The sequence below is a fragment of the Eleginops maclovinus genome, chromosome 3 (assembly GCF_036324505.1).
Source record: "Eleginops maclovinus isolate JMC-PN-2008 ecotype Puerto Natales chromosome 3, JC_Emac_rtc_rv5, whole genome shotgun sequence".
Lineage (NCBI taxonomy): Eukaryota > Metazoa > Chordata > Actinopteri > Perciformes > Eleginopidae > Eleginops > Eleginops maclovinus.
Genome location: NC_086351.1, coordinates 8,637,559 through 8,664,482, shown reverse-complemented (window position 1 = coordinate 8,664,482; position 26,924 = coordinate 8,637,559). Strand labels below are relative to the sequence as shown.

The 26,924-nt window shown below is 43.2% G+C and overlaps 1 protein-coding gene across 4 annotated transcripts in view; it reads left to right on the top strand.

Annotated features, from left to right (window-relative positions):
- satb1b (SATB homeobox 1b) overlaps positions 1 to 26,924 on the top strand; it is a 55,754-nt gene that overhangs the window by 10,991 nt on the left and 17,839 nt on the right. The window contains exons 1-11 of one of the 4 annotated variants that reach the window (XM_063879850.1): positions 1 to 917; positions 2,181 to 2,419; positions 5,319 to 5,495; positions 6,451 to 6,577; positions 9,676 to 9,799; positions 15,516 to 15,627; positions 16,824 to 16,901; positions 19,899 to 20,416; positions 22,612 to 22,824; positions 26,068 to 26,139; positions 26,578 to 26,733. The exon at positions 1 to 917 is cut by the window's left edge and continues 209 nt beyond it. In XM_063879850.1, coding sequence (XP_063735920.1) covers positions 2,206 to 2,419; positions 5,319 to 5,495; positions 6,451 to 6,577; positions 9,676 to 9,799; positions 15,516 to 15,627; positions 16,824 to 16,901; positions 19,899 to 20,416; positions 22,612 to 22,824; positions 26,068 to 26,139; positions 26,578 to 26,733 — 1,791 coding nt within the window. In that variant the 5' untranslated portion in view covers positions 1 to 917; positions 2,181 to 2,205. The remainder of the gene's footprint in view (positions 918 to 2,180; positions 2,420 to 5,318; positions 5,496 to 6,450; positions 6,578 to 9,675; positions 9,800 to 15,515; positions 15,628 to 16,823; positions 16,902 to 19,898; positions 20,417 to 22,611; positions 22,825 to 26,067; positions 26,140 to 26,577; positions 26,734 to 26,924) is intronic. The other 3 variants (XM_063879849.1, XM_063879852.1, XM_063879851.1) reach the window with 3 other exon arrangements.

Here is a 26,924-nt window from a genome sequence, read left to right as displayed (position 1 = left end):
GTGAGAGGGGGAGAGAAAGAGAGGGAGATAGAAAGAAAGAGGAGCTCCGTCCGGACGCCAATCCCCAACCAACAGGACACCTCCTACTATTACTATCGCATGCAGCTCTCTTATGCATCCACAGCAAGCCTTATTTATGCTCGACATCGGAAAGTATATCGCACTTTTTGACCCCCCTCTCCTTGTTGTATTTGCGAACCTGTTTCGACTGTCCGCATATCGTCTCGCCTCCAACGCGATAGCAAGAACACACTGTCGGTTATTAGTGATATTTTTCTCAGTTAGCTGGTAGTCAAATCTAGCTGAGCGGACGTTGATGTTTTTTTTTGTGTACGTTTAGTCTCCTATATATACACAGATAAGGGTTTACTGGGTCTCGGCAGCGGGTATTATCATTACAACTGTGTCCGAGGTGCTTGGTTTTCCACTGGAGGCTGCTAACTGTACTGTGCCGATGTAGCGATGTGGATGTTGTGGTGCGAACTAAAGCTGAAGTCGCCTTCACTTTGTGCTAAATGTCGCCGGTTGTAGCGGTTTCTGTTGCCGTTTTTCTCCTCCAGTTGAACGGAATCAGCTAATGGACAACACACATTCACACACATAACCGCTTACCAATGTTCGCCTATCACGGTCCATCTCGACCTCGTCGTCTCTCGCACAGACCCGGGTTGTTGTTTTTTCACACCGCCTGTCAGTCCTCCGCGAAGAAGAGCAGGAGAAAGCGTCTTTTTAAACACTGAGTATTTTTACAAGCGTTTGCTGTCATGCACACGTAGGGAGAGAGAGGGAGAGATAACGAGACCGGGAAGCAGGAGTTGTTCTTTTTTTTTCTTTTCTACCCTGGCCAAACTTGAAGAAGACGTGTTTCCCAGGCGGTGTTATATGCTTCCCAGTGCTGAAGAAGTGCTGCGTTTCAGGTTGGTTTGGAAGATTTTTCACAAGTTGTCCTCCTCCCCTAACTCCTCATTTAGGTTTAATGGTCCATTTTAACTCCTGTTTTTGTGTTTTAAGGTCATTTAAAAATCCTGACCTGGATCCGGACTGTGTCCGGGTCTGGATTCCTTTGGCCCCTTATTTGTGGGTTATTAGTTGCCTCATTGCGTGTTATGAATGGGGGAGTTCATGATCTTTTGCGTGGGGGTGGATGATTTTTCCCTTTTCACTCTTTGACAACAGAATTCCAGTTCATGTTCATCAGCACAGTGCGTCAACCTGCATGCAATCACCCTTAGTTTCTTTTCCATTGCAGTTTTATTCATTAACCCATCTTAATTTTTGATTGATACATTCTTAAAGTTTACTCCAGGGAGTTCAAATAATGTGTGAATTGTCAGCTTCAGCCTCAATCAATAACTTGATGTGTATGCACTAAATCACCTGAGGTAAAGCTGCCAAAGTCACTCCATCATTTCTTCCTCTCTAAATCTACCCTGTGTCTTTTTAACTTTTGATGATTATTTTCATGAGTCAGCAACTGTCTATTTATAAGTTTCCAAAAGCTGCCTGTTCCCTTATTGTTAAGTTGTAAACTTATTGATTCCCATTAATATTGCTCTGTGCTCACAAAGTTTAAAGTTCAAACCTTTAAAGTAATGTACCTGATCCTGTGTTTATGTATGTGTGTAGCTGTTACTGCAAAATGATGTACGGCCTTACGCCGCCCTTTCCCTCGGAGCTGCGTCATGAATGTGAAGCCACACGAAGTGACTCAGAAACCGAATTATGTTAGTTTCCCCTCTCTGCGTGCGCTGCAGAAGAACCTTGTTCCTTGAACTGCAATGTATTCATTCAAGTGGAATCTCACAGCAAATTAATGTGTTTGCACTAAAACCGGGGCTTGTTTGCCCCTTCACGCATGGGAATCTCTAGTGGGACAATCATACATAATACATGTGTTGAAAAATGGGAACATTACAGCAGCACGAAAACGTCACCATGGCCGAGTCGTCATAACTGAGGGGAATTGGCAGCTATTGCCATAATGGGTCTGTTCTCCGAGCTTTCAATTACTTAAAGCACTTTTTTGCTCTATAAAAACGTCTCATCACATCTTCACATGTCAGTGACATCAACAGAAAATATTTTGTGCTCAATGCCCCCCTCGTAGCACATAACAGTGCATCTTTATTGCCACACACATATCTCCGCTGACAGCTGAATTTTCCTGTGTCTCTCCCCAGGTGATAGTGAGCAGAGGTGCTGAGAATGATGGACCATCTCAGCGAGGCGTGTTTGGGGAAGGAGAACTCTGACCTGATGAACAGCATGGCCGAGGCCAAGGCCCCGCCGGCCAAGCTGCCCCGGCTGGAGCAGAACGGCAGCCCCCTGGGCCGGGCCCGGCTGGGCAGCACAGGGGCCAAACTCGCTGGGGTCCCGTACAAACCCACCGGGCACCTGCTGAAGACCTGCCACAAGAGAGGTAAGAGGCGGCTGTACTCGCTCATAAAGGATGATTTTGTTTAGTCGTCCAGAAGAAAATAAAAGCTTGATTCAATATTTTTATTCAAAAAGAAAAATTGGCAACTATTTGCTGTTTTTATCTTTTCAATGTAAAGATTTACTTGTTAACTCCCTTCTTTGTTATTGTACTTTTTGGGTTTTCTGCAATTTATTGGACAAAACAAACAATTGATTACTCGGATTTCAGGAAATACTCAGTATTTTTGATAAAGCTGAATCAATGACTAGCTGATAAATAAATTTACTTCAAAATATTTGCCTCTCAAATAGGAATTTGCTGCCTTTCATTGTGTGATTTGACGGAAAATGGAATATTTGGGATTTTAGCTGTTTGTGAGACAATACAAACAATTCAAATATGTTGCTTCGACAGTGGGAAACTATCGTCACCATTTCTTTGCTATTTCTTTGATATTTCATCGACTGTTCATTGATTAATCACCAACAATAATCAATGATAAAAATTAAATTAAGTTGAAACTCAATTTTTTGCCCTTTTAAAGTATAAACAATTTATTAATTTTGAATAATTGTCAGATAATTAATTGAGGAATTAATTGTTAGTGTGTGCAAACAAATTATGAAACAAATACAATTAAACTAACTTTGTGTGTGCATTTGGGCATGACCAAGAGAAGAATAAACCACGTGAATAATAGAAAGCTATTAAAATGCAGTTTAAATAGCCCCCCTCCCACACACCACCTTCCACCCACCACCACCCGCTGCATGCTCTCCAAAACTCTTAAACCTTTTTACAATGTGTCTTTAGTCATCTCAGCGCACACACACACTGCACGCACTCCCACTTATTTGCCCAGACAATACCAAATAGAAAAGCACTGTGAGAGTTATTCCTGTGTCGTGCTGCATAGCGCTGTGTCACCGCTCCTCTCTCCGACCGCAGCCCTCCTGCTCCGACATTTGTTTATGAAGGGAAACTTTCAGTCCTTTAAGAGCCATTCTTGTTTAAAGGGAGCCTTTACTATGAGATCATGAAATAGCTTTTTAATATAACTTGTTTTTTCTTATGAAAACACGGCGGGCCAAGCTATCCAAAATATGAACCTTTTTATGATTATGTGTTTGTTTTTTTGTGGGTTGGGAATGAGTTTCAAACCTGCAGGTTCGGAGTTGTAATAGCACTTGGCAGCTCAGGCATCGTCTGTTTGTTTGTTTGGCTGGTTCGGTTTTCTTTGGGCAAGAGGGACTGAAGAACTCTTGGAATGTGGCTGTGTGAGTGTCCTCGGATGGGCCGTTTCTCTTATTCGCTCCTTTAATCTACGCGTCGCACTCCAGCTGAGAGAGCTTAATTTTTCACCTTCATCATCTCTGCTTCTCTTGGCCCCCTACGACTTTTGTTCCTCCAAGCCTCCTCATTGCTCCCCTCTCCCCTCCTCTTATCATTTTGCCGAGATTCTTCCTGGGTAAAGGGTTAAGCAGCCGATGTAGGCGGGCGGGCCGCCGCGGAGGCTTCGCAGAGGGCCCACAGTGGGCATTGTGTCCGAGCCCGAAACAATATTTACAGCAGCCCTCTCTGGGCTCCCTGGAAACAAAGCCAGTATTGATCCCCCAAATGAACCTACACAGCAGTCTTTATTGTTAGATCTTTATCTATTAAAATCAGGGGAGGAGAAAAGCAGCTCTTTCAGCACATTCCCTGGCATCTGTCGGCTTATTGATTGTTTAGCCAGAGCTGTGTGCATCTTCTGGAATGCCTGGAATTGGAAAATATTAGAATGTGAATCATTTTAATCGGCACAAACAATAAATGAACAGATTACAGAAATGTGCTCAGGTGATAGCAGAGTGGAGACATTCTGAGGAAGTAGGGCAACAGGACATTCGTAAAACATGCAGGATTTACGTAGTACAGTAAGCCCTTCATCAACACTTTTTTGATTTTATGCTGTTATCATTCAAACTGAGACTTTAAAAGGCCATGTTGTCCCCATAGCATTACTCTTCCTAACATTTTGAGGATGTTATTTTAGAAAAAGGCATATTAGGTGATATTTGTGCAGTGGCTCCCTTTGGACATTCGGCAGTCTTTAGACAAGGATTGCTCATTCCACCTAACAGCAGAGCCACTGTTGTCACAGACTAGAGAACTTCAGGGCGCAGCGGTGGTATGGGATTTGAAGCACTGCATCATGGGAAGATGATTTTAGGTTGGCAGGGAGAAGGAAAAAGGTAATGTGATATTGTGAATAAACAGTTAATTGTGCCAAAAGGAGACATACGAGTCAAAGGATTTTTGTGGCTGCTGTTCACACTAAGCTTAAGGTGAAAATTAATTCCTAATTTTTATATATTTATTTATAATTTATACGTATATTAATCTAACACAACCCTCAGTGCTCTAATTAATTATCCTGGAAGATAAACTTAACACTGCAGGAAGGAATCCTCCAACTGTTGACACAATCTTGGAAAAACACAGAAGGAAGAACTAAATATAAACAGAGAGCAATTCTAAATAAAAAAGATAGGTAAACAAATTCAGCCTCTGAAATTGTGCAGTTTGGAGTGTTTGATTCCCCACGTTGCTGTGAGAGTTTGGCATTGAGACAAAGAGGTTCGGTTGAGTTTGAAATCGTCCTATAACAGATGAAAAATGCCTTTTGTGGTCCAAACTCATCCTTTAGTTGATTTCTGTCAAGAAGTTCCACTCGGCAGCAATTTAATCACTCTCATAATCCCCTGACTTTCAACCTCAGTGTAACTTAATCGTCGGCTCTAAATATTAATCTCGTCCCTCGGCAAACACGCAGAATACTGAAGGTCAAAGTTTGTGAGTGAAGAAATGTGAACCCTTTTCAGTTCTTTCTTGTGTCTCTGTGTCTCCATGTCCTCAGGCAACATGCTGCCTGTGTTCTGTGTGGTGGAGCACTATGAGAATCCCATGGATTTTGACAGCAAGGAGGAGCATGCTGAGTTCGTCCTGGTGCGTAAGGACATGCTCTTCAACCAGCTCATCGAGATGGCCCTGCTGTCGCTGGGCTACTCTCACAGCTCAGCGGCCCAGGCCAAAGGTAACCGCTCGTTGACTCTGTTTATCATCTTTACATTTTCCTCTCTGTTCTGCCACTTTTCTTTTTTTCTCCCTTGCTTTATCTCTCTGATGCTTATTAGCGTCTTCTCTACAACATTTTCTGGCATGCTGTTACTCCTGTACACACTCAAACACACATTTTAGTGCCTCAATCACACACGCACAAACACCCTCTCTGTGACCATAATAGCCGACCGCCAGCAGATCTGAGGCCGCAGTAACACATCCTGACACTGATCCTGGGCAGGAGATGCTCAGCTCTCTCAAGGGTCACACACACACACACACACACACACACACACACACACACACACACACACACACACACACACACACACACACACACACACACACACACACACACACACACACACATTCCCACACAGAGTCTAAATGCAAAGGCTTGCACACAAAAATGTTACACGCATCGTGCATTCAAGCAACTCATACTGTATTTATTTGTATACACACACACACTCAGTGACTCAGTGGGTGGGAGGGGCAGGTGGAGGAAAGGGTCTGCTAATTGCACTTGAGCTCATGCAGGCCGAGGGTGGCGGTTCCTAGGTGCCTCTTAGCATGCTCTTTTATTATAGCCTGTCCATCACACACACACACAAACACACACACACACACACACACACACACTGACGTCTTAGTCTACCTCTTCCATAAGCGTGCTTCCTCCTGTGTGCGCTTTAAGACGGTCTCAGGAGAAAATCTGACATCACTGATAGGATGTCAATAACAAATAAAGTATTACAAGAGTGTTTATGGCACCAGAATGTCCCTGTGATGCAGCTTAGTGATGCTAAATGAATTGTGTGCTGATCTACTCTCTTCTTTTTTGCTCTTGTTTCCATTGTTGTGCGTATATCTGTGTCCATATCCACCAATGTTCATGTGTGTGCGTACATACATGTTGCATCATCCAGGTATGATTCAGGTGGGGAAATGGAACCCCGTCCCCCTGTCATACGTGACAGATGCACCGGACGCTACGGTGGCCGACATGCTGCAGGACGTCTACCACGTGGTCACGCTCAAGATCCAGCTGCACAGGTAAAGAACACACTACATACTAGAGTGCTAGCACTTGAATGCATACATGTGTGCCAATCCGAAATGTGTGTAGGTGTTCATAGAATCTTTTTTACCACCCACTAAAGTGCACTGATACCTAAAACACACACAGTTTTCTTTAATACAGAGAGGAAGCGTTTTTACCTGTTAGTTTTGCTTCCAACATTCACACACGTAGCATGCCTTGTATGCCCAGAGGCAGGTGCCAATCTGCCAATGCTTCCTGCATCCTTCATACTGAGAATAGATACATTACTCATACACAGACAAAACACTGACCTTTCCCAGAAAATGCGAACATTTAAATACAGAGAACTTTGCTTTATGGTGCTAAAGAAACACAAAGATCGGTTTATTTGTTAATTTAACTAAAAAGAACATAGGTACCATGCTGAAAAATAAAGCTTACACAGTGATCATGTAGATTCATCTCCTGTAGCTGCCCCACATTTAAATGGTCAATTATAGTTCCTGAAAACAAAGGCATTTATGCATTGAGGATTGGTAAAATGATCTATTATGGTAACAGTTTTTGAGTCGAGCGCTACTTAAACTCTTCTAAAAACATAATCAAATGAATGTGGTGGGCAACTGCAGACAGCACACAGCTAAAAATGACCCTGCATGAATACACGGTTGTACCTGAAATAGTTCCGTAAATAAACCTGGCCTGCTCCGGCTATTTTAAGTACACTATATACAGTATTGCTCCTGAATCTACATCATGTTCAGTATAATAACAAAGACTCTCACACTGCGTAAAGCTAGCTGTCTCGCGCCATCACTCAACATGTTGTATGCTAAATGCTACTCTGTAGGAGTGAGGCTTGTATTTATACACACGGCGAGAGCATACGAGCATTTTTAGACACGGACGCAAACAGGCTCACATGTGCTCATAGGCACAAAGACACCACACACACACACACACACACACACACACACACACACACACACACACACACACACACACACACACACACACACAGCCGAGTGGCACTGGTGTGGAGGCTTGTGCCAGCTGCTGTTCCGACTCTTTTCCTACTTCGCTCTGCCTCTTCCTCCACTCTCCCCCCCATCACCACCCACCTTCACCAGTGAAGCACTCACTCACACACTGACGGATGTGAGCGCATCCACCAGCCAGAATACAGAAGGTTGTGTTTATTTCCGGCATGCTAGCCTTGAATGCATGGATAGCTGTCTTTCTCCACTTCCCCCTTTTTTTTTCTGCCTCTCCCTCCTCACCCTCCTCTCGTTCACTACCGTCTCCCCAGAGGCTTCCTAGCTGCTGGAGCAGTTTAAGGTGTTCTGGAAAATCCATTGTTTGTGCGCGAGTGTGTGTTTTCTTACAAGCAGATGTTAGCCTCGACCATTCCACATTTCTATTCCACATCTCCTGTTATCTTCATGCTCGTAACGTTTCCAACACACCAAACTGACAGATTTATGGACACACGCACAGAAGGCTCATGCACTTGTACACTCATCACCCCTCGCTCAGTGCCTCATCATCTTCTTCTTTCACTTGTCAAGTGTCCAAGCAGCTTTAACGAAAAGTAAATCAGCGATACATTTAATGCAGAACACGTGATACATATGTCTTGTACATGTAAAGTGTTTATCCAGAGAGTTCCACACTTCCACCACCATGTAAAAAGCGTGTTTCTGAGTCCCTGCGGCACACAACACTAGCACCAGATACCGTCAAAGCCCATCTCTATGTGATCTATAAATCTATTTTGATTTCACTGCATATTGTTGTCAGTATTGTTATTGTTTTGTATTTGTTTTCCTCCTTTCCGTTCCCCATCCCCTCAACCCTACCCCCCCTCCCAACATCCCCTACCTACCCTGACTGCCGCAGAAATCTAGCCAGTAACACCTTAAATTGTTTCGCCGAGCACAACGAGCCAGGAAGGTAGAAGTAACACGAAATAATAGTCGCCACATGCAGCTGATGTATAATTCATGCATCAATCCAGCAGATGTGTTGTATAAAGTAATTAACTAATCAGAACAATCAGGAGAGAGAGAGAGAGAGCGAGAGAGAGAGAGAGAGAGAGAGAGGTGGGGGAGAATATGAAAGAGGGAGAGAGAGTGAGGCAGGCAGGCAGAGAGGGAGAGAGAGACAGAGCAATCTCCAGATGCATCTGCTTGATGCGCCAAATGAAATCTGTCTGTCTTGGAGGGGCGCTTGCAGCAGGAAAAAAAAGAGCGAGAGCCCGTGTGTTCTGCTCTCTTTCTCTCTGGTTTCCTCTCTCTGTCTCCTCGCTCTGTCTCTCTGATTGTTCCAGTGATTTGGCCATTTCATCAATATGTATTTTAAAGGCTCGGGCGGTTTTAAACCCGTTTTGGGTAAAATAGTTTGTTCCCAAATTGCACATTGTTAACAGACCACTTTATTAATGCTGAAACAATGGGATGAAGATGTGTATTTCTAACTAGATTGATAACCTATTCATTATTGGATTCTTTTCTTTTCATTATACATTTAATATCTTTGGGGTTTTAAATGTAGGTGGGACAAAAAGAAGCATTTTTAAGACTTAATTTTGGACTTTTTATTAATGTTTTTGTGTTGCACTTGATGTTTTATACATTGTTAAATAATGTTATTTGGATCAGCGTTAGGTATAGACTGATGTAGTGGAAAAGGTGTTTTTAAATCCAATGACGTCGGACCAGGAAGTTTTGCTGTTACGGATACTGCAGGATATCTTCCCCTCTCACACACATGCCTCCATAGTTGTTCGGGTCAAATGTATTTCCAGATTTGCAGATTTGTGTTATTACCCATTTGCTGTACAGATCAGGGGAATGTCCAATCCTTACAATGGGTTTAAATCATTCCGATATCGTGTTTCTGAACAGTGTATTTTATTATTTATTCAAGATACCATCAGGGCTGCTGGCTTTCCTTTTTTGGTCTTTGTCTCTTCTCCATCTGAATTGTTTCTCATGCTCTCTCCTCACCCCTCTCTCCCCCCCACTCCCTCTACATCCCTATCTTCCCCTCCCTATATTATCCTCCCTGTCCCCCTCCTCCCCTGCATGTCTCCTCTCTCTCTCCACAGTTGTCCTAAGCTGGAGGACCTGCCGCCTGAGCAATGGAGCCACTCTACAGTAAGAAACGCCCTCAAGGAGTTACTCAAAGACATGAATCAGAGCTCTCTGGCTAAAGAATGTCCCTTATCACAGGTGCTGAAGCCCAGTCTGCTTATTTAAAAAAAAAAAAGATTAACGCCCAACCCCAGCCCCCTTGCTACCATACTACACAACAAAGCAAACACCCCCTATCTCCATCACAACTGCATTTTATCCTTTACTTCTATCAAATGCCCTGAGTTTGATCAAGTGGGAAAAGAGAATCGGCATAGAAAATCCAAATCAAAGGCTATTGTCATTTGTTTGCCGCATGATTTCTTTTTTTCCGTGTTTCTTTTACCGCCCTCAACACACACACTTGTATGCAACGGCAGCCAAAAAGCAGAGGTGTTGTTGAACGTATGGTTATTGTTCGATAAACATTGGCCCAAACTCAGAACGATCTGGATGGCTTCTGCTCTTTTTCTCGTTTAGTTAATTATCAACATTTTAGGCTGGATATACGGGATGTACGTTCACATGTCAGGTGTTATATTTTTCTTTTGTCGACTGGGAGGTTGGATGGAAAGCACTAGCGCAGATATTGTATTAACGGGCAGTGTAGTCAGTATATCATAGAGGCAGCTCTGGAGTAAATAGAATGAAACGGCAGTATATCTCTCACAAGGGCCAATAATGTGTGTGTGTCTGAGTGTGTCTGTGTGTTATAGTGTGTCGATATATTTGTGCTTCTGTTTGTGTTTGCTTGAGTTTGTTTGTGTAATGTATATCTATGTACGGTGCTCGTGTGTAAAAATGTTCTCTGTGTATTTAGATCCAAGCATGTGCGTAGGTGCCTTCAGTGTGAGGCCAGCTCTCCTCCCAGGCCACCGTATGGTCACCTGGAGACCCTCATTTGCACTGCATGTGTGTGTACGTGTGTGTGTATGTGTGAGCGGCTGCTCTCAGTGTGTGTGTTTGTGTGTTTAGCCGGGCATGAGCAGTGCGCTGATGATGTAAAGAGTCCCTGGGTGGCGTTCAGGCGGAGCCCAGCCCGGTCTGGTAATCACCCTGTTTACGGTCCATATGTGAAGACGGCTCAGAAGAGAGCACACGCTAGCTCAGAGGATCTAACACACAGACACACACACTCTTCCTCAGACACACATTTGCTATTTTTCAAATACGCACTAGTCTCAAATTAAACTGAAGATTGTTTTAGCTTTCCAGTGAGCATGAGAGAAGGGGCTGAAAATATCTTGAAGGGGAATCTGTTTCTTTTTGTCTTGTATGTATTTTAAAAGCCAATTTGGTCTTAATTCAGATCCAGCATTAGCTGGTCTTACATTTACTGTCACGCAGAAATTATTGCCAGCCATAGATTATTAGTAGCTTCAGTCACTGCAAATACTCTGAAGCATTCTCATTGCTGTGTATCCCTGCAAGATGATTGTAAAACCTTAAGAACTGCATATTTAACAAGACACATTATTCCCACTGTAGTAAGAGTACATATACATATTTATTGTTTCGGAGCCGAATCTAAACCTCGGTTTTAAAAATCAGTTTGTTCATTAGCTTCTGCCCTGACATTTTTTGATTTATGTACTTTATCGCCACGTCAGTTTTTAAGGCACATGTTTTTATTGTGTTAATGTAATTCAAAGGAAACTGGCCACTTTGCTATGTAGTGAATCTTTACTCTAATGATGTACATGGATCTGCCTTCGTCAAACATGGCCGCCATGATGGCGTTTGACATCTGTTACTCTGCGGGGTTTCATTTGGCCTGCATCACCCATAGAGCGGTGGTTTGTTCCTCCTTAACCCAATCACTTCAGAGGACTGGTTGTTGAGGGACATCCCCACGTTGCCTTGACAGGGACTCCCTGCTCTGTGACCAGTGTTGTCACCATGCAGTCTGATAAGAAGGTGAGCATCCAGGCAGCCAGTCTGGCTTCTCCTCAGAGTTTACCAAAAAGGTTAAATGTGTGGGAGGAGAAAGGGGCATTGCAGGAATGATAAGAAATTGACACCTTTTTAGGATTAGTGTTTCCTCGATATTCTGGGCCGAAAAGAGAGGTTAACAGATGAGAGAATCACAGCAAGCAAGTGAAAGAGAATTAGTCCACCTCCGAACAGAGCTCTGAAGAGAGAGGGGGAGGAGGGGAAGTAGAGCATGGAGGGGAGGGCGGTGAGGGGGGTATTTTGTCAAATGCTGCTTTTGTCCGGGCTCTTGTCAAACATTTAGTTTGATTCTTTTGTAGGGGGCAGGCATGCTTTGTGTGTTTGGGCTACAAATGGCACGAGGAAACTCCGAAAGAGAAATTGTATTCAATCGTGCTCATGTCATTTCCCTAGAGGAACTGACTTTGACCTTCACACATTTGAAGCCGTCGTAAAGATTCACAGCTCGGAGAGGCATTTCCTCGACAGAACTTCTCCTGATTCTTCCCTGAATCAGGCCTATTATTTTTCTCTGAGGTTGCTACCAAGCTTAGCAAACCCCCTTGCCCATGTTCGCAGAAACTATGGCAACAAACGAGAACCCCCCCACCTCACCCCACTGTTTCCCATTGCTACCACCTCTTCTTGCCCACCCCCTGCTCACTCTCACTGGGCGGCCCCTGGTGCACCAGCTGCTGCGTTGCGTAGCAGCAAATAGTCATCAAAATGCCATCTTTGCAGGCCTTCTCCACCTCGGCAGCCATAGGCGCAACCTGGTTGCCAGTATATGTAGGTACATGTTTGTGTGTGTGTGTGTGTGTGTGTGTGTATATATGTACGTGTGTGTGTTAGTCTGAAGAGAGGGGGGGTCATCTCAGTTGAGGTGGATATGTGCCATAATTGAGTTGTGTTAGATGTTGGCTGGAGACAAGGCACAGTGTTGCAAATGGGATGCGCCTTTTCCCCAGCTGATTCAAGACATCAGGCTAAGTTGGAATGAGTGTGTGTGTGTGTGTGTGTGTGTGTGTGTGTGTGTGTGTGTGTGTGTGTGTGTGTGTGTGTGTGTGTGTGTGTGTGTGTGTGTGTGTGTGTGTGTGTGTGTGTGTGTGTGTGTGTGTGTGTGTGTGTGTGTGTGTGTGTGTGTGTGTGTGTACATTTGTGTAACTGCACCATGTGTGTTTGTCTGCAGGGGTTGTACTTGGTGTGTGTTTGCATTTGCCAGTGTGTGCACCACTCTCTAAAGCTGGCAGCTGGTTGCCTACAGTACCTGCCTGCTGCACCGCTATTTTCTTACACACACTTACACACACACTCACTCTCTCCCCTCGCTCTCTCTTCCTGTCTCCCATGATGGGGAGTGGAGTAGATGTTGGGGACCGATAGTAGCCCAGTGCCACTTCCTGGTCTTGCTGATAAGCTCTCTGCGCTGCAGATGGCTATCACTTAAAGGGTCCACACAAACGCTCATGCACACGCATACACACACACACACCGGCACGCACACACACACCCTCAAAGCCATGCTACCTGTTGACAAGCCCTAGCAGAGCCCTCCTGCTGGCACCGCAGTGGCAGCAGAGGCTCTGGTTATCTGCTTGATTTCACTTAGTGCGTATGCATGTGTGTGTGACAGAGCTGTGGGAAGAGCGATAGAGAGGAAAGGTGTGTGTGTGTGTGTGTGTGTGTATTGTTTGGTTCACACATACACACGGGGCCCCCTGTGAGAGGTAGAGTGATGTATTGAGGGAGAGGGCTGATTAATGAGGAGCGTTTATTAGAACATCTGTGTCAAAGATGGCGGAGAAAAAGGGAGCAAGAGAGATAGAGAGAAAGATGGGAAGAGAGAGAAAGGCACACCGTCTTCTGCAGGTCTCTTGTTTGTTGCCTGGAGCCGCCTTAGCCCAGATATACTGTAAATAAAACATGGCATGCTGGGGGAGAGGAGTTAATTATCTCTCCTACTTGAAGGAGAACTCTTCTTACTTAAAATAAATGTTTTTTTGATGGACCTTTGGCTTGGGAGTTGGTTACCGCACCATGTTAAACTGGAATGTGCGGTTTGGTGCTCTACCAGTCATATTCCCATTTTTTCTTTCCAAGACAGTAAATCAAGAACAAAACCATTCATTCTTATTAAAACTGGCTTATGCTTATCATAATGAATAAACAGAAATTATCATTTTAAGACCAGAGAAGGTTGCAGTTACTATTCCCTGATGCCAATATGGCTTAAAAATAAGGAGCTGCCTCATGCATAAATGTATGACCCATTTAAAGGGCAATTCTGACTTCCTCACCCTAACCTGAACTCTAACAGGGCTTTTATTGAATTAGGGCATTTCAGTAGGTCTATTAAAGCCTGCTTTGTTATACCGTGTAAGTCGAAATGCAGACTTCTCCCTCCTTTATTTTTATCATGATGCACCAGAGCATGGTTGGCACACGTGCATACATCGCTGCAGTGCTACCACATTGACTCTACCTGGTACAAGCAGGCATGATTAGTGAAGTGTTTTGTGACTGTTTTAAATGTGAAAAGCGATACCTGAAAATGTAACTGCCTTTTGTTCTCTTAGTTGGATTCTAAAGGATGGCACAACCATTATCTTTAAGAATGCTTGCTTTTAAAAACTCTTGTGTGGTGTTAAGAACACAGAGGTCCTTCCTGTAACAGTTTGTAGGACAAGGTATCACATGACACTGGTCAAAACTTTGCTGAAAGCTGTCGTGCTTTTGCTTTCATATAACCTCGAGCAGACCCTTGCCTGCTACGGTCGGACAAAGGAAACTTGTGTCCATCTTGATCCTGTTGGAGCTTTGCTCACATTTGTGCTAACTACGTTTTTGGTGTGTTCTGGTTGCATGTTTGTCAGACTCTTTATTGTTTTCATCGCATTAGTTGCATAGAGCTTTAATAAAGAGGTCAGGGGTTCAGAGCTGGACTGACCTTTCTGACAGCCAAGCTGTCATCCTTTACCCTCCTTTGTGCACAAAAGCTGGAGAACCAGAATCATCCTCTACCCGTTCATTGTGCTCCTACCTCCACGCTGCTCTGCCAGAAGGTTCCCCCGCCAACCTCCAAGCGCATATATTATAGAAATGATAAAGATGGCATACCTGTAATTTGAAAACAGATGGTTTGGTTCTTTTGAATATTTATAACAATCAAAAACAATTTCTCCTGCACCAACCTTGCTATTCGCCCGGAGGCCGGCAAGGTGTTAAAACATTCATTTTAAGGAAACTGGAAGGGAAAAAAATATATATCTCCTCTTTGTTTTTCTGAGGCATAAAGAGGATGGTTGAAGTTAATGTAGAGAGGGCAAAGGAGCTATTGTAAAGCGGGAGATGGGAGCACAAATGCGTCTCAGAACGACATGCTCAGTGCAGTCCTGGATGTTCTTGAAGTGGTTGCCTTTAACAGATTGTATAAATAAAGAGCTGAGAAATAAAAGCGGTTTATCTGTTTACATCGCCTGAATCCCCAGATGCTGATATTCAATAAGCCGCTATCTTCTTTCTTTTTGAAGGTAAATATATTTCATGCCGTCTACTCTTGTTGTCAACAGACTCAGTTGACCTTTAAATTACCCACTCTGAAAAAAAATCAGACAAACTCACAGCATTTGATAAAGATGAATAGATACAACCTTGCTTGATTATTTTTATTTACATTTAGAAGAAAAGACCCAAAATTTCTGCATGTCCGATACTGCTTATTTAATGCTGGGTTTAACCGTGTCCCTATCTTTTATTTGTTTTGACAAGCTACAGTGTCACTGCATGTTTCACAAGCTTTAATATTATGTCTGTATTTTCCAAAATGAGAATCTAAAGTCTCTCTCTCGTTCTCTCTCTCTCTCAATCAATCTCTCTCTTTCAGAGTATGATTTCCTCCATTGTGAACAGCACTTACTATGCAAATGTGTCGGCGGCAAAGTGTCAGGAATTTGGGCGCTGGTATAAACATTTCAAGAAGACAAAAGATATGATGGGTAAGCAAAACGGAGGGGCGCAAAGTATGGCGCTCACACTTTTGTCTCTTTGCACACACACAATCACACACATTCACACACATACACACACCAGTCGTCATTACAATATGTTCTCTAACCAACCGCCTCTTTGTCTTCCTGCTGTTGCATGAAGCAGAAATACATTTTTATCTTGTTATCTAATAATTCAAGATAACTCCGCTCTGTTCTGCAGTTGGGCGCAGTGTTATCTTTGGTTTATCCATTATTGCTTTAATTAACTCTAATGCAAGAGCCAAATTGAGGCCTCTGACTGTTTTATTTTTTGGTAGTGAGCGAGTATAACGCTTTACTATTCCACAAACAAAAGGCAGCAATGACTTCAACCGGCCACCGCCTAGTCTGAAATTCAATTAGATCTTCTTATCAACCCTCTCAAAACGCATGCTTTATATTATAACCAAAAAAATCCCCTTTGACCCGCCAGGAAATGAGGTTATGTGATACTAGTAGCACCCCAGCTGGAGAACGAATTCTGATGTATTTTTATGTCTTTTGATTTAGCAGAACACCACTCTATTGTGGGCCTCATAAGGCGGTGTAATGTTAAGATATTAGCTTTAACAATCTGTTGAACAATCTTTTTTGCTTAGCCAGTGCGCCTCTGCTTGTACTGATGACAGATGAGATATTATATCAAAAATGTTTCCGCAGCGTCCATGCAAATAGCGTGTTGTGATCATCTCTTATCTGATGTTTTTTTTCTTCTTCTGTTAAAGTGGCAACATATGCTGAGAACATTATTTACTTCAGACCTGCTGTATTCTCTTGCATACTCCTACACATTTTCTGTCACAATTGTTTTCTATCTTGTTTTATTTTCCTCAAAAACGGGGCTGCTGCAGCTGCTTGTATTGCCTCAGTGATGCTGCTGTTTTAAATGTCATTTTAATGCTGGAGTGGGAGAGAGTACTGGAGAAAGTCCTAACCCTGTGTTTTTTCCCCTCACTTCTCTGTTCGTGTGTGTGTGTGTGTGTGTGTGTGTGTGTGTGTGTGTGTGTGTGTGTGTGTGTGTGTGTGTGTGTGTGTGTGTGTGTGTGTGTGTGTGTGTGTGTGTGTGTGTGTGTGTGTGTGTGTGTGTGTGTGTGTGTGTGTGTGTCTGTGTCTGTGTCTGTGTTTGTGTATGCTTGTGCGTGTCTTGCCATCCGGCTGTGTAGGCATGCGCCAACCCTCCCAGCTGGAGGGCTACCTGGGGACGTGTGTCCTCCGTGAGAGCCCGCGTGCCAATGCATTAGGTATGTCGCAACATGGGCACACACAAAAACACACTCAGTATTTTCCCTTTTTAGGACATGACACTGACATAAAAGAATTCCTTGAAGACATACCATAACCTTAACCATCACTTCTGAAGGCTTAACCTAAATGCTACTGTAGCTTTAACATTAAGTCTAACGGAGATGAAAAACAAACTAACGTAGACCATAATGTGAGTATACATTTTTATATATGTGGGACAAAATTAGATATACTGACACATACATATGGGCACACACACACACACACACACACACACACACACACACACACACACACACACACACACACACACCAACTGATTTGTCTAACTTGTGAAAAGCCACATTCCTCTTTTAATACCCAACATTACTGCCTGTCTTGCCTAAACCCAATCATTATTAAAATCTTAATCTTAATCCAAAAAACAAATAGCACTTAAAGTCACATTAAAATGAAAAAGCGATTATTTACTTTGTGGCTTAAACTTTATATCCAATTTTCATTTTCTCATCTCATCTTAACTTTTTGGTCATGGTCACACGCATAGCACAATGTCCCTTATGTGGACTACGTTGAATACTACTTTTTAATACAAAAGTTCTTCGGGTCACTCTCTTTTGGAACCTAGGTTCCTGATAAGAACAAAATGACCAACTTTTTGGTACTTTTTTTTGAAGCAACGATAAAGCAGCGATAACAGCTCAGGACATGCCTACACACATTCACAGAAACTCCAGTGCCCATGTGCCATGTAAGCCAGCCCTCATACACAAACCTTTGGCACACGAGCCTCAGGTGCCTATCACAAGCCCGCGGCAACTCCCCCATCCTCAATATTCATGACGGGCTGCTGTCTGCTGCACGTGGCTACAAATGGCAGGAAGGGAAAACCTGGGGAGAAGCCAAGGTTGAGGCTGGAAGAGAGAGTGGCACGGTCATCCCTTTATGCTTTGGCAGGGGCATCAAATGTGACTCTGCATTTACTTCCCCTCATTGCATTTAGCTAGCAGTTCTGAGCCCGAAGTCAAGGGGAATAAGTACCTGGTCACAGGTACTGGCAACAGCTCTGCTGCTCTGCCGGCTGAAGTGGTTTTACCGGCCGCCAGCAAACACCGTCTCTTCTTTTGACATGGCAATGCTAGTGCAGGGAAGCCAACACAGGAGAGAAAGTTGGGTCACTTTGTATGTCTCTCTTTCTCATTCCCTCTCTCACACACACACACACACACACACACTCACACACACACACACACACACACAAACACACTCTCCCTCCCTCCCTCCCTCAGCCCACATCCCATTCCCATTGTGTGTTTAATCCGGGGTTCTTTTGTGGCAGGATTCCACACAAGGACTCCCGCTTCTGTGGCAGCCTTTTTCTCCCAGGGCCTGCCATGCTCTTCTGTCACCCCTTCTCTTTTCAATTTGCATGGAAATGCCTCCGTTCGCCTGTGTGTTTGTGTGTTGTGAGCATGCCCCCCAGCAGTCTGTGCGAGCAAGCATATGCACACACACATACACACACATTCATATATGAGTGAATAGACACGCCATACCATCAGAGCCAGGGAATGCCAGGGATTATAGGCAGAGATGTGATTATTACCAAGATTTTTTTTGTTTTGTTTTTTCCCCCCACATCATTTGTTTTCGACAAACGCTCAATAGACCCGTCTTGGCCGGGTGTTTTGTGCTTGCTGACAGTTAAGAAAACAGGCAGCTCAAATACATGATTATTGTGGGTATTTTTGGAAAACATCCATGCACTTAATCTTTCATCTACTGAAAGATTCAGCTTGTTGAAGACTCTCCCCCCCTTTTCCCCATAACGGCAATTTACGCTTTTGACAATCTCATACGATGCTTTTTCTGTGGGATGTGGAGGCACACTTCTAAGGTGTTAATGTTGCCATCCGTATGAATTCTTAAACGCTGCCCCCTCACTAAGTCATTCGGCATAGTGCACGCCAAAAAAGCCTCGGCATATGTGAATTACTTAAAGAGAGGCGGAAACCTCAAAACATTCTGCTGCTCCAAATGCTCATTCACTTTGCTGTGGGTAGTACTTTGAATGTTAAATCATTGTTTTCATCCTCTAAGCACATCATTTAAACCTGTCTTAAAATATTCCTGAGCAGCCATTATGGACTTAAAGATTCCCAAAGCAAGAGATGCCACAAAAATCTCCAAAACGCCATTAAATGACGGCACATTTTTATTGTTTGTTCTCCACTCAGACAAGGTTACAGACTGTATCCTCCGATGGATTCCTTTATGTTTAGACCGTCCTCCACTAAAAATGTCATATTGGCTAGCTTGTGTTACTTATTTTAGAATTGATGATGTAAATCAGATTTATCAGTAATGCTTCTGTGGGGACATACACACTCTCACACACACATTCATTTTGTGCTTAATTAATCCTACACACACTCCATTGTCTATCCTAGAACTTGGTTAACGTTGTGAACTTCATTTCAGAGGCATGGCTGGTGGAAGACACAGGTCAAACACAATGAAGCTCTTTTATCTGCGTTGCCATCTATTTATTTTTTTTTGTAACCAGTCGTTGGCTGATCAGCTCTGTCATATCCAATCAGAGAGTAAGAGGCCTCTGAAGGGTACTTATTAGGGACAAGACAGTAATCCCCCTGTTTATTGTGGTTTGGGTTTCTAGATAGTAACATGTGCTGACTGCAAAAATAGTTTACATTTCTATAACTCATGAAAGAAATGTTTTCTGACATTCACTTGAGGTTAAGTTTGGTCTCAGTCAGAGCACATCTGTTTAATTTCTTCTGATTAGAGTCATGGCTATGATGACATTCTTAAATGTATTCCAATTTTGGGATTAGGGTTGAACTTTTCGGATTCCACAGCACCTTTAGTTAAAGGTTTTCCTCTCTTCTACATTTTTCACTAGTGTTTTCTTTTTGGTGTTTGACCTATCTTTTCACTTTCTTCTTTCCCCGTTTTCCTCCACTCTCCTCCAGCAGAAATGGATGGCCTCTCCGACCTCTCTCCACCCGGCTCCAATCACAGCCACAACCACAACCACAACCACAATCACCTGGGCTTCTCCCAGCAGCAACAGCCTATCCCCGGCAGCACAGCAGAGCAGACGCCATCTTCGCCGGTACCCCCGATGGCCCACGCTCCCCCGCCACACAGTGGGCAGAACGGCGGCCGACAGCCCCAGCTCCCCGGTCTGCACCATCCGGGCCTGGTGTCCACGCCCATCAGCCCCCAGCTGGTCAACCAGCAGCTTGTGATGGCACAGATCCTCAACCAGCAGTACGCGGTGAACCGGCTGTTGGCGCAGCAGTCCCTGTCGCAGCAGTACCTTAACCACCCACCTGTCAACCGCAACTCACACAACAAGCCCATGGAGCCACAGGTTGCATCAAACACAGAGGTGTCCATGGAGATTTACCAGTGGGTGAGGGACGAGCTGAAGCGGGCCGGCATCTCACAGGCCGTCTTCGCCCGTGTGGCCTTCAACAGAACCCAGGTGAGGAGGGGACACAGATGGGCTAGAAAACAGGGACTTTTCTAACTTTAAAAACAGCAATCATTGTCCATACTAAAATTATTGGCAAGTAAAAGTTGCTCCGAAGCCTCCTTTTCTCTGTAACAAGAGTAATTATAATAATAAGGCTAGGGTATTGGAACTGATGTTTGTCATGGACTTTAATATCAAAGAAATTCAAAACAAAATTGCAAGGTGCCCTGTGACAACATTTTAATGAGTTGGATTTAATTGTATGCCCCAGTCAGTTTGGAGTACCAACAGTATGTTCCTTTGGCACCACTAAAGTCATAGGGTTTAACTGAAAAGTGTATCAAGAGATATCATCTAAAAATGTTTCATCTTAGCGCTCTTCATGTTCAACTGCACAAAAACCCTTTCCCTCACTGTCTTAAGATTCCACAACAACTACCTCTTATAAAAGGATAAACTTATGAAAGTCATAAACAATTTCAAGGGAGCTTTAACTTACAAATTCTAGGTAAGGACCGGTCTTAAAATTGGTTTATTTCCACAGTTTATATCTCATTTCTCACTCAGTAATGTAGCACCTCTACTTCTAGACAACTGGTAGCCTGCCATGTGAGAGACCCAGGCTTGGTCATGGCGTGCATCCTCTCCCTGCCAAAATATGTGGTTTCACTTCATAGTCATACGCGCTACACACTTCCGCACACACACGGAGAAGGCAGCTATAACGTCTTAAGACATCCCCTCGGTATAAGATGGGGGGTAGAAAGAGGTGACAGCAAACATCATTACAACAGCATTTTGCTTTGAAGTCGTTGTCGGAAAAATAAACTGAAACTGATTAGGATCTATTAGAATTAGAACGAACAGCAACCCCAAAAATAAATGTGTGTGTGTGTGTTACATGTTTAAGTCACACAGTGGGGTTTTTGTGCAAGCTCCCACACAAACAGAGTCTTATCTGTGGCTGATAAGAGGAATTAGCCCATTGGCTTTGGAGAGTTTGCCTTGGGAGGATTATTTATTAGGATTTTTTTTCCACAAGTCTGTGGTAATAAAAGAAGCGGGGTGGGGGGGGTCGAGTAGTGACATGAAGGGGCTGCTGTCGATGCAGGAGGTGGAGGCGTTTTTCTGTTTCGGGTAGGAAACTGATTGACCAAAGAGATAGAGTTAAAGAGTTGATGGCGAGTAACGATAAGCATGCAATCACGCAGGCAGACAGACATAGAACAAACATAAATTAGATACGGCGCTAATCTATGCCCTGAATACTTGTGTACATTAAATGCTCAGTCCCCTTCGTCATGAAAGCATCACTCACCGAGTCTGACTTCATTTTAGCATCTGTTCCTACTTGTCTGGATGCCACAGACCTACATTTTGAAACATAACGCATGTACGTATACATTTTAATAGCCAGAGCAACAAACACAGCATTTGCTACTCCCCCAAAAAGAAGTGAGAGAAGAGGACTTGCATTCTCTAAAAAAAGCAACAAAAAAAAGCATAATGATCATGTTTTCCCCCATCACCTTGTTTTATTACCAAATCACACCTATTGATGGTGAGAGAAGCGGAGCGATGGTTCGCACAGTGTGTGGCCAAGAGCTGATGAAAAGGCCCAATCACACGTCTCTGATAATGGAGTCATCGCCGCCTCATAATGATGGAATTGAGCGCTATTGAAAAGTAAATAGAGGATACACTGATTGCCCGCCGCACAAGAATTTCACATTTGAGGCGGGTAGCTGCGGCTCTTATCTAGAGAAACATACTGCGCTAAGAATATGTCCAAGATCTGCCAAATTAGGTTCAAAGGCCACACAGGAGTTTTGTCATCCAAGAAAGAACATCGATTATGTGCTTCAAAACTGGAACTATTATTTTTGTACTTCAAGAAAAAAACTCTCTAGAGAGAGTGTGAGTTTACAAAAATGATGGAAGGTAGAGAGAGACTGGCCCCTTTACAGAAAAAGACACAGGAACGTGGACACTGTTGTAATTAAGGGACAATAAAGTTAATACAAAGGGAAAGCCTGTGACCTGCGTCTACAGAAAGACTATTCACACATTCGTATTAGTCTTTACGATTCCTCTAATGTTAGCATTAAACCCAGCTGTTTTCCTCTCTGTGTGTTTGATTCTTCACTTCCTTGCTCTTTTATCAAACCTCCATTTTTTCTCCCTCATCCCACCCCGACGCGCAGGGCTTGCTGTCTGAGATTCTACGCAAAGAGGAAGATCCTAAAACAGCGTCCCAGTCACTGCTGGTCAACCTGCGCGCCATGCAGAACTTCTTGCAGCTGCCGGAGGTTGAGCGGGATCGCATCTATCAGGAGGAGAGGGAGCGCAGCCTTACCGCCGCCTCAGCGATGGGCGCCCCTCCACTCATCAGCACCCCACCCATCAGACCTGTACAGGTACCAGAGATATCACATATTGTCTTTTGGTGCACTTTTCTATGCCGCAGAATGTTATTCAGTGGGTCCTAATAAGTAGATTGCCATTTTAGTTTGAGGCAGAACCGCTCTATTGACAGACAAACATTTAACAAATTGGAATAAACATTTAGAATTAAACCATAAGACTCTAAAGGCAGATTTCTACAGCATCAAAGTTAAAGCATATTATCGGATTGATTCTTTGGCCAATCATTGAAGCACCATAGCAACACTAGATGAACGTGGCATGGATTGTAACTCAGCGATATGCATCTAATTTTAACTAAGTAATATTTACATTCTTTAATTCAATTTCTAAAATAGAACAACACCATGGAGAGAATGCCTGGGATTTCTTTTTTTTACTCAAAACAAATATTAAAAAGGAATAAAATGTGCATTTGTTTAGCGCTCTACATGTGCAACAGTGGTGGGAAATCTATATAGCTGCTTAAGAAAGTCACATCAACGTCTGGGAAGCAAAAATCCTCGAAAGCACAACCTTGTTTCCCAAGTAGGTGCACAGCATTCAAGTTTGCCAGCAACTTGCAGACAACTTGCACAATGACAATTGTTGCTGTTGGATCCGTCTATTGAGAGTTTTTTTCCTCTTCAAAGTGCTCTGATTCAGAGAGATAATTGTATGACTAACAAGACTTTCTGCACCAAATAGAATATTGTGAAATGAAAAAAGGGTTCCAACGCCTTAAGGGTAGAAGATTTTTCAAACTTTATAGTGGAAGATATTCAGAGGCATGCAGCAAAAAGAGAGGTGACAAAGGCTCCATTCATTCAAGATATATCAAGGCATATAAACTGTTTGGCTAGACCTATTTAGATACTATTACTAGTGTACATGCAGTCCAGGTTGAGAGCAGGTAGCAGAGCAGATTAGATCTATTTTAGAAGCTGGAATTAACTTTCTGTCTTTGGTGTCATGGAGTTAATTTAAACACACATATCATAACATCCTGCCAGGTTTCATAGGCAATACAAAAAGTGTAATTCCTAAATGTATCTAATTCATTGTATTAGAGTCCGTCCAAGTCTACAATGTACTGTACGAACAAAGACACACTCATTCAGTACACTATGTTTTTATGTGACGACAGCGAGAATACATACCAGCAGCAACCTAGCACATTGTTCCTTTACACACCTCACATTCCTCTCCATTGTATCAGGCGACTACTTGTCTGGAAACACTTAAAATAAAAGCCCAATCTCTCTGTCAACGTGCACACCAGAGATCATGCTTTACATTCTCGCTGCATGTAAATGAGTGCTACGTCCTACCCGCCCTCACCACACAGGTGAGGGATGATGGATAATTTTTTGTGCTAATTTTGACCTTTTTCATGCATTAGGCAGCATTAACAGCCCTCCCATACAAAAAAATAAAGCTCACTCAGTGATGACAAGCTCCCTGAAAGATCAAACATCGCTTAGTGAGTCCCTGTTTCAAAATCACCGCAAATCAGTGTCTCTTATTTGAAAGGTATGTGGCAACTTTCTACCACTTAAGCCTATTTGAAGTACGGTCAGCTGCATTTGGGAGGTGAGAGTGCCGGACAAAGGGCCTCTGTGTCCTGTCCCTGGTGAAGATTTGGCTTTTATTTTGGTGCGGAGGGAAAAAAAGACTCATCTTTCAAGTGGAGCCTCTGCCCTGGAACTGCTCAGCATGATACCACTTGCTGTCTTTGCAAAACTAAAGAGAAAGAGTCACATTCTGAAGCAGCGGTGCTGAACTTCTGCAGGCCCAGTTTGTGGTTTGCAGCTTTACAATCTGAGGCACAGGAGAGAGATTCAGAGTTAGCGGGGGGACCTTTTCACAAGAATGTTTTGTTCTGCTTAACAACCAACTGATAATGTTTTATTACCATCCCTGATGCAGATTTCTTTTAATCAAATCAGGTAAAATAAAGATGTTTGATCCACTTTCCAACAGAATGAATGTGCAGAGGGCCTTTAAACATTTCTAGGACCTGCTTACTGATCTGTTAATATTCCTAATGCAGACAGAGAGCTACACAAAGTATTTCAAACATGACCCAAAACTCAAAGCCTCCAGTTTGTGTTTGTATTGTCAAATCACTCAGAATACTGCTGGCACGTCGATAGAATATCTTGAAACCTATTACACTTCACCTGTATAACTTAAACCCATCAACATTTATCATGTAGACCTGTTCCTGCACTAGGCAATTCTCACACACACACCCACAAACACACAAGCTCACACACTCATACACCTGGCCATCTGCCAGCCTCTCCTATGGAGCAATGCGGTGTGAATTTAAGCACATAAATCAGCCAGGGTGGCAATTGAGCCAGAGACAGAGGAGGGTTTTTATTGGCCTCATAAAAACAGATGCAGAGGTATGTTTCTCTCACGTGTGCTGATGGGTCGGCTCGACTCCCCCAAAGCCAGTTAGTGCACGTCCCAGCCTTAACAATTAGCCCGACATGGTAACCTACCGCTCAGACTGACAAGCCCATGTCGAGCTGTCGTAAAACGGGATGAAAGGCCAAGGAACTCTCCGACATTCCAGTTCCACCACAAATTTTAGGATTATGTGATTGTCTTTAACACATGAAGGAGATCATATTAGGTGTCTAGACACATTTTCGAATATATATGTTTTGTTTTTATATCACAGACTGGGTCTTAAGTTAGTGGATGTTGGGGTTATTATGGTTTATCTGAATGCTGCGTACTCGCACAAAACCCTGCCGATGTCTCCTTTCAGAAGGGCTTGTGTGCAATGATTCATATGCTAATAGATCATGGGTAATGCTTTTATTAGGATACTTGTTATCTTGTCAAAGGATTCTTGTCAAGATGCAACAAGCCGCTGAATGAAGATGATTTGATTTCACTTGACTTGCATTTATTTTTTAATCACTAGCTTGACATAAGAAGAATAACATTTCTCACAACACATCAGAGTGTTTTTGAGCAAAGTAACACTGGAGCGGTGCGTGGGTGTAATCTACACTGCAGTGTGTGTGTGTGTGTGTGTGTGTGTGTGTGTGTGTGTGTGTGTGTGTGTGTGTGTGTGTGTGTGTGTGTGTGTGTGTGTGTGTGTGTGTGTGTGTGTGTGTGTGTGAATGGGTACATGTATGAGTGTGTGTGAATGCTTGTGTTAAGCCAGATTACTTATATTTTTCCGCATGTGAGCCTGAACAAATAACGTTTGTGTTGTGTTCCCAACACTGCAGCCCCGGAGGGAAGACTGTAACAGCATAAGGCCCGAGGACTGGAATCCCCGAATCCCCGTGGGCCTTTCCCCTGTGAGCAAAACTCCACCCACCTCACCTCTCCACCTTTTACACATCTGAATGCACACATTTTCAAAGACAAAAAACATACGGAGGCGTTTTATCTCCCAATTTATCTCTTACATGCAAGGATAATATTTGTATCTTGCTTTTTTATTTTTTTTCATGTGTTTTTAGCATGATTTTGTATACAAAATACAGAGAAATCTTGTTTCTAAATTACAAAACATCTCAAGTTGCACATTTTTAGCCTTGCATGACTCTGAAGTAAAGGGAGGAAAAGCACAATAACCTAGTTCATACACCCATAACTACATGTGTACATAACTACTTAACACAATCCATCTGACTAGTCTATCTGACTAAGTAATATCAGAGTTTTAAATGGAAAATGTTTATGATTTTGTTTAGGCCTCTAGTAATTTGCTTTGTCCTTGCCCGTTTAACCAGGTGAAACCGTCGCCGATGCCCAGCGAGTGGAACGGCAAAACAGAGAGCTGCATCCTCAACATCAACTCCACTATCTACGACGAGATCCAGCAGGAGATGAAGAGGGCCAAAGTTTCCCAGGCCCTGTTCGCAAAGGTGGCAGCGTCCAAGAGCCAGGTACTAAAACGCACACTGAATGAAAAAAAAAAGAGAGAAACATTTGATGCATTTCAAGGGCAATACATATATCCTGCTGTTTTATGTAAACGGCATCCCTGTCATTTTTCCATCCAACTTTGGTTCAAGCTTCACTTGGGAAACACAAGAGGTTTCTTTCATCTTTTAACTTTTAGAAATAAAATAAAAAG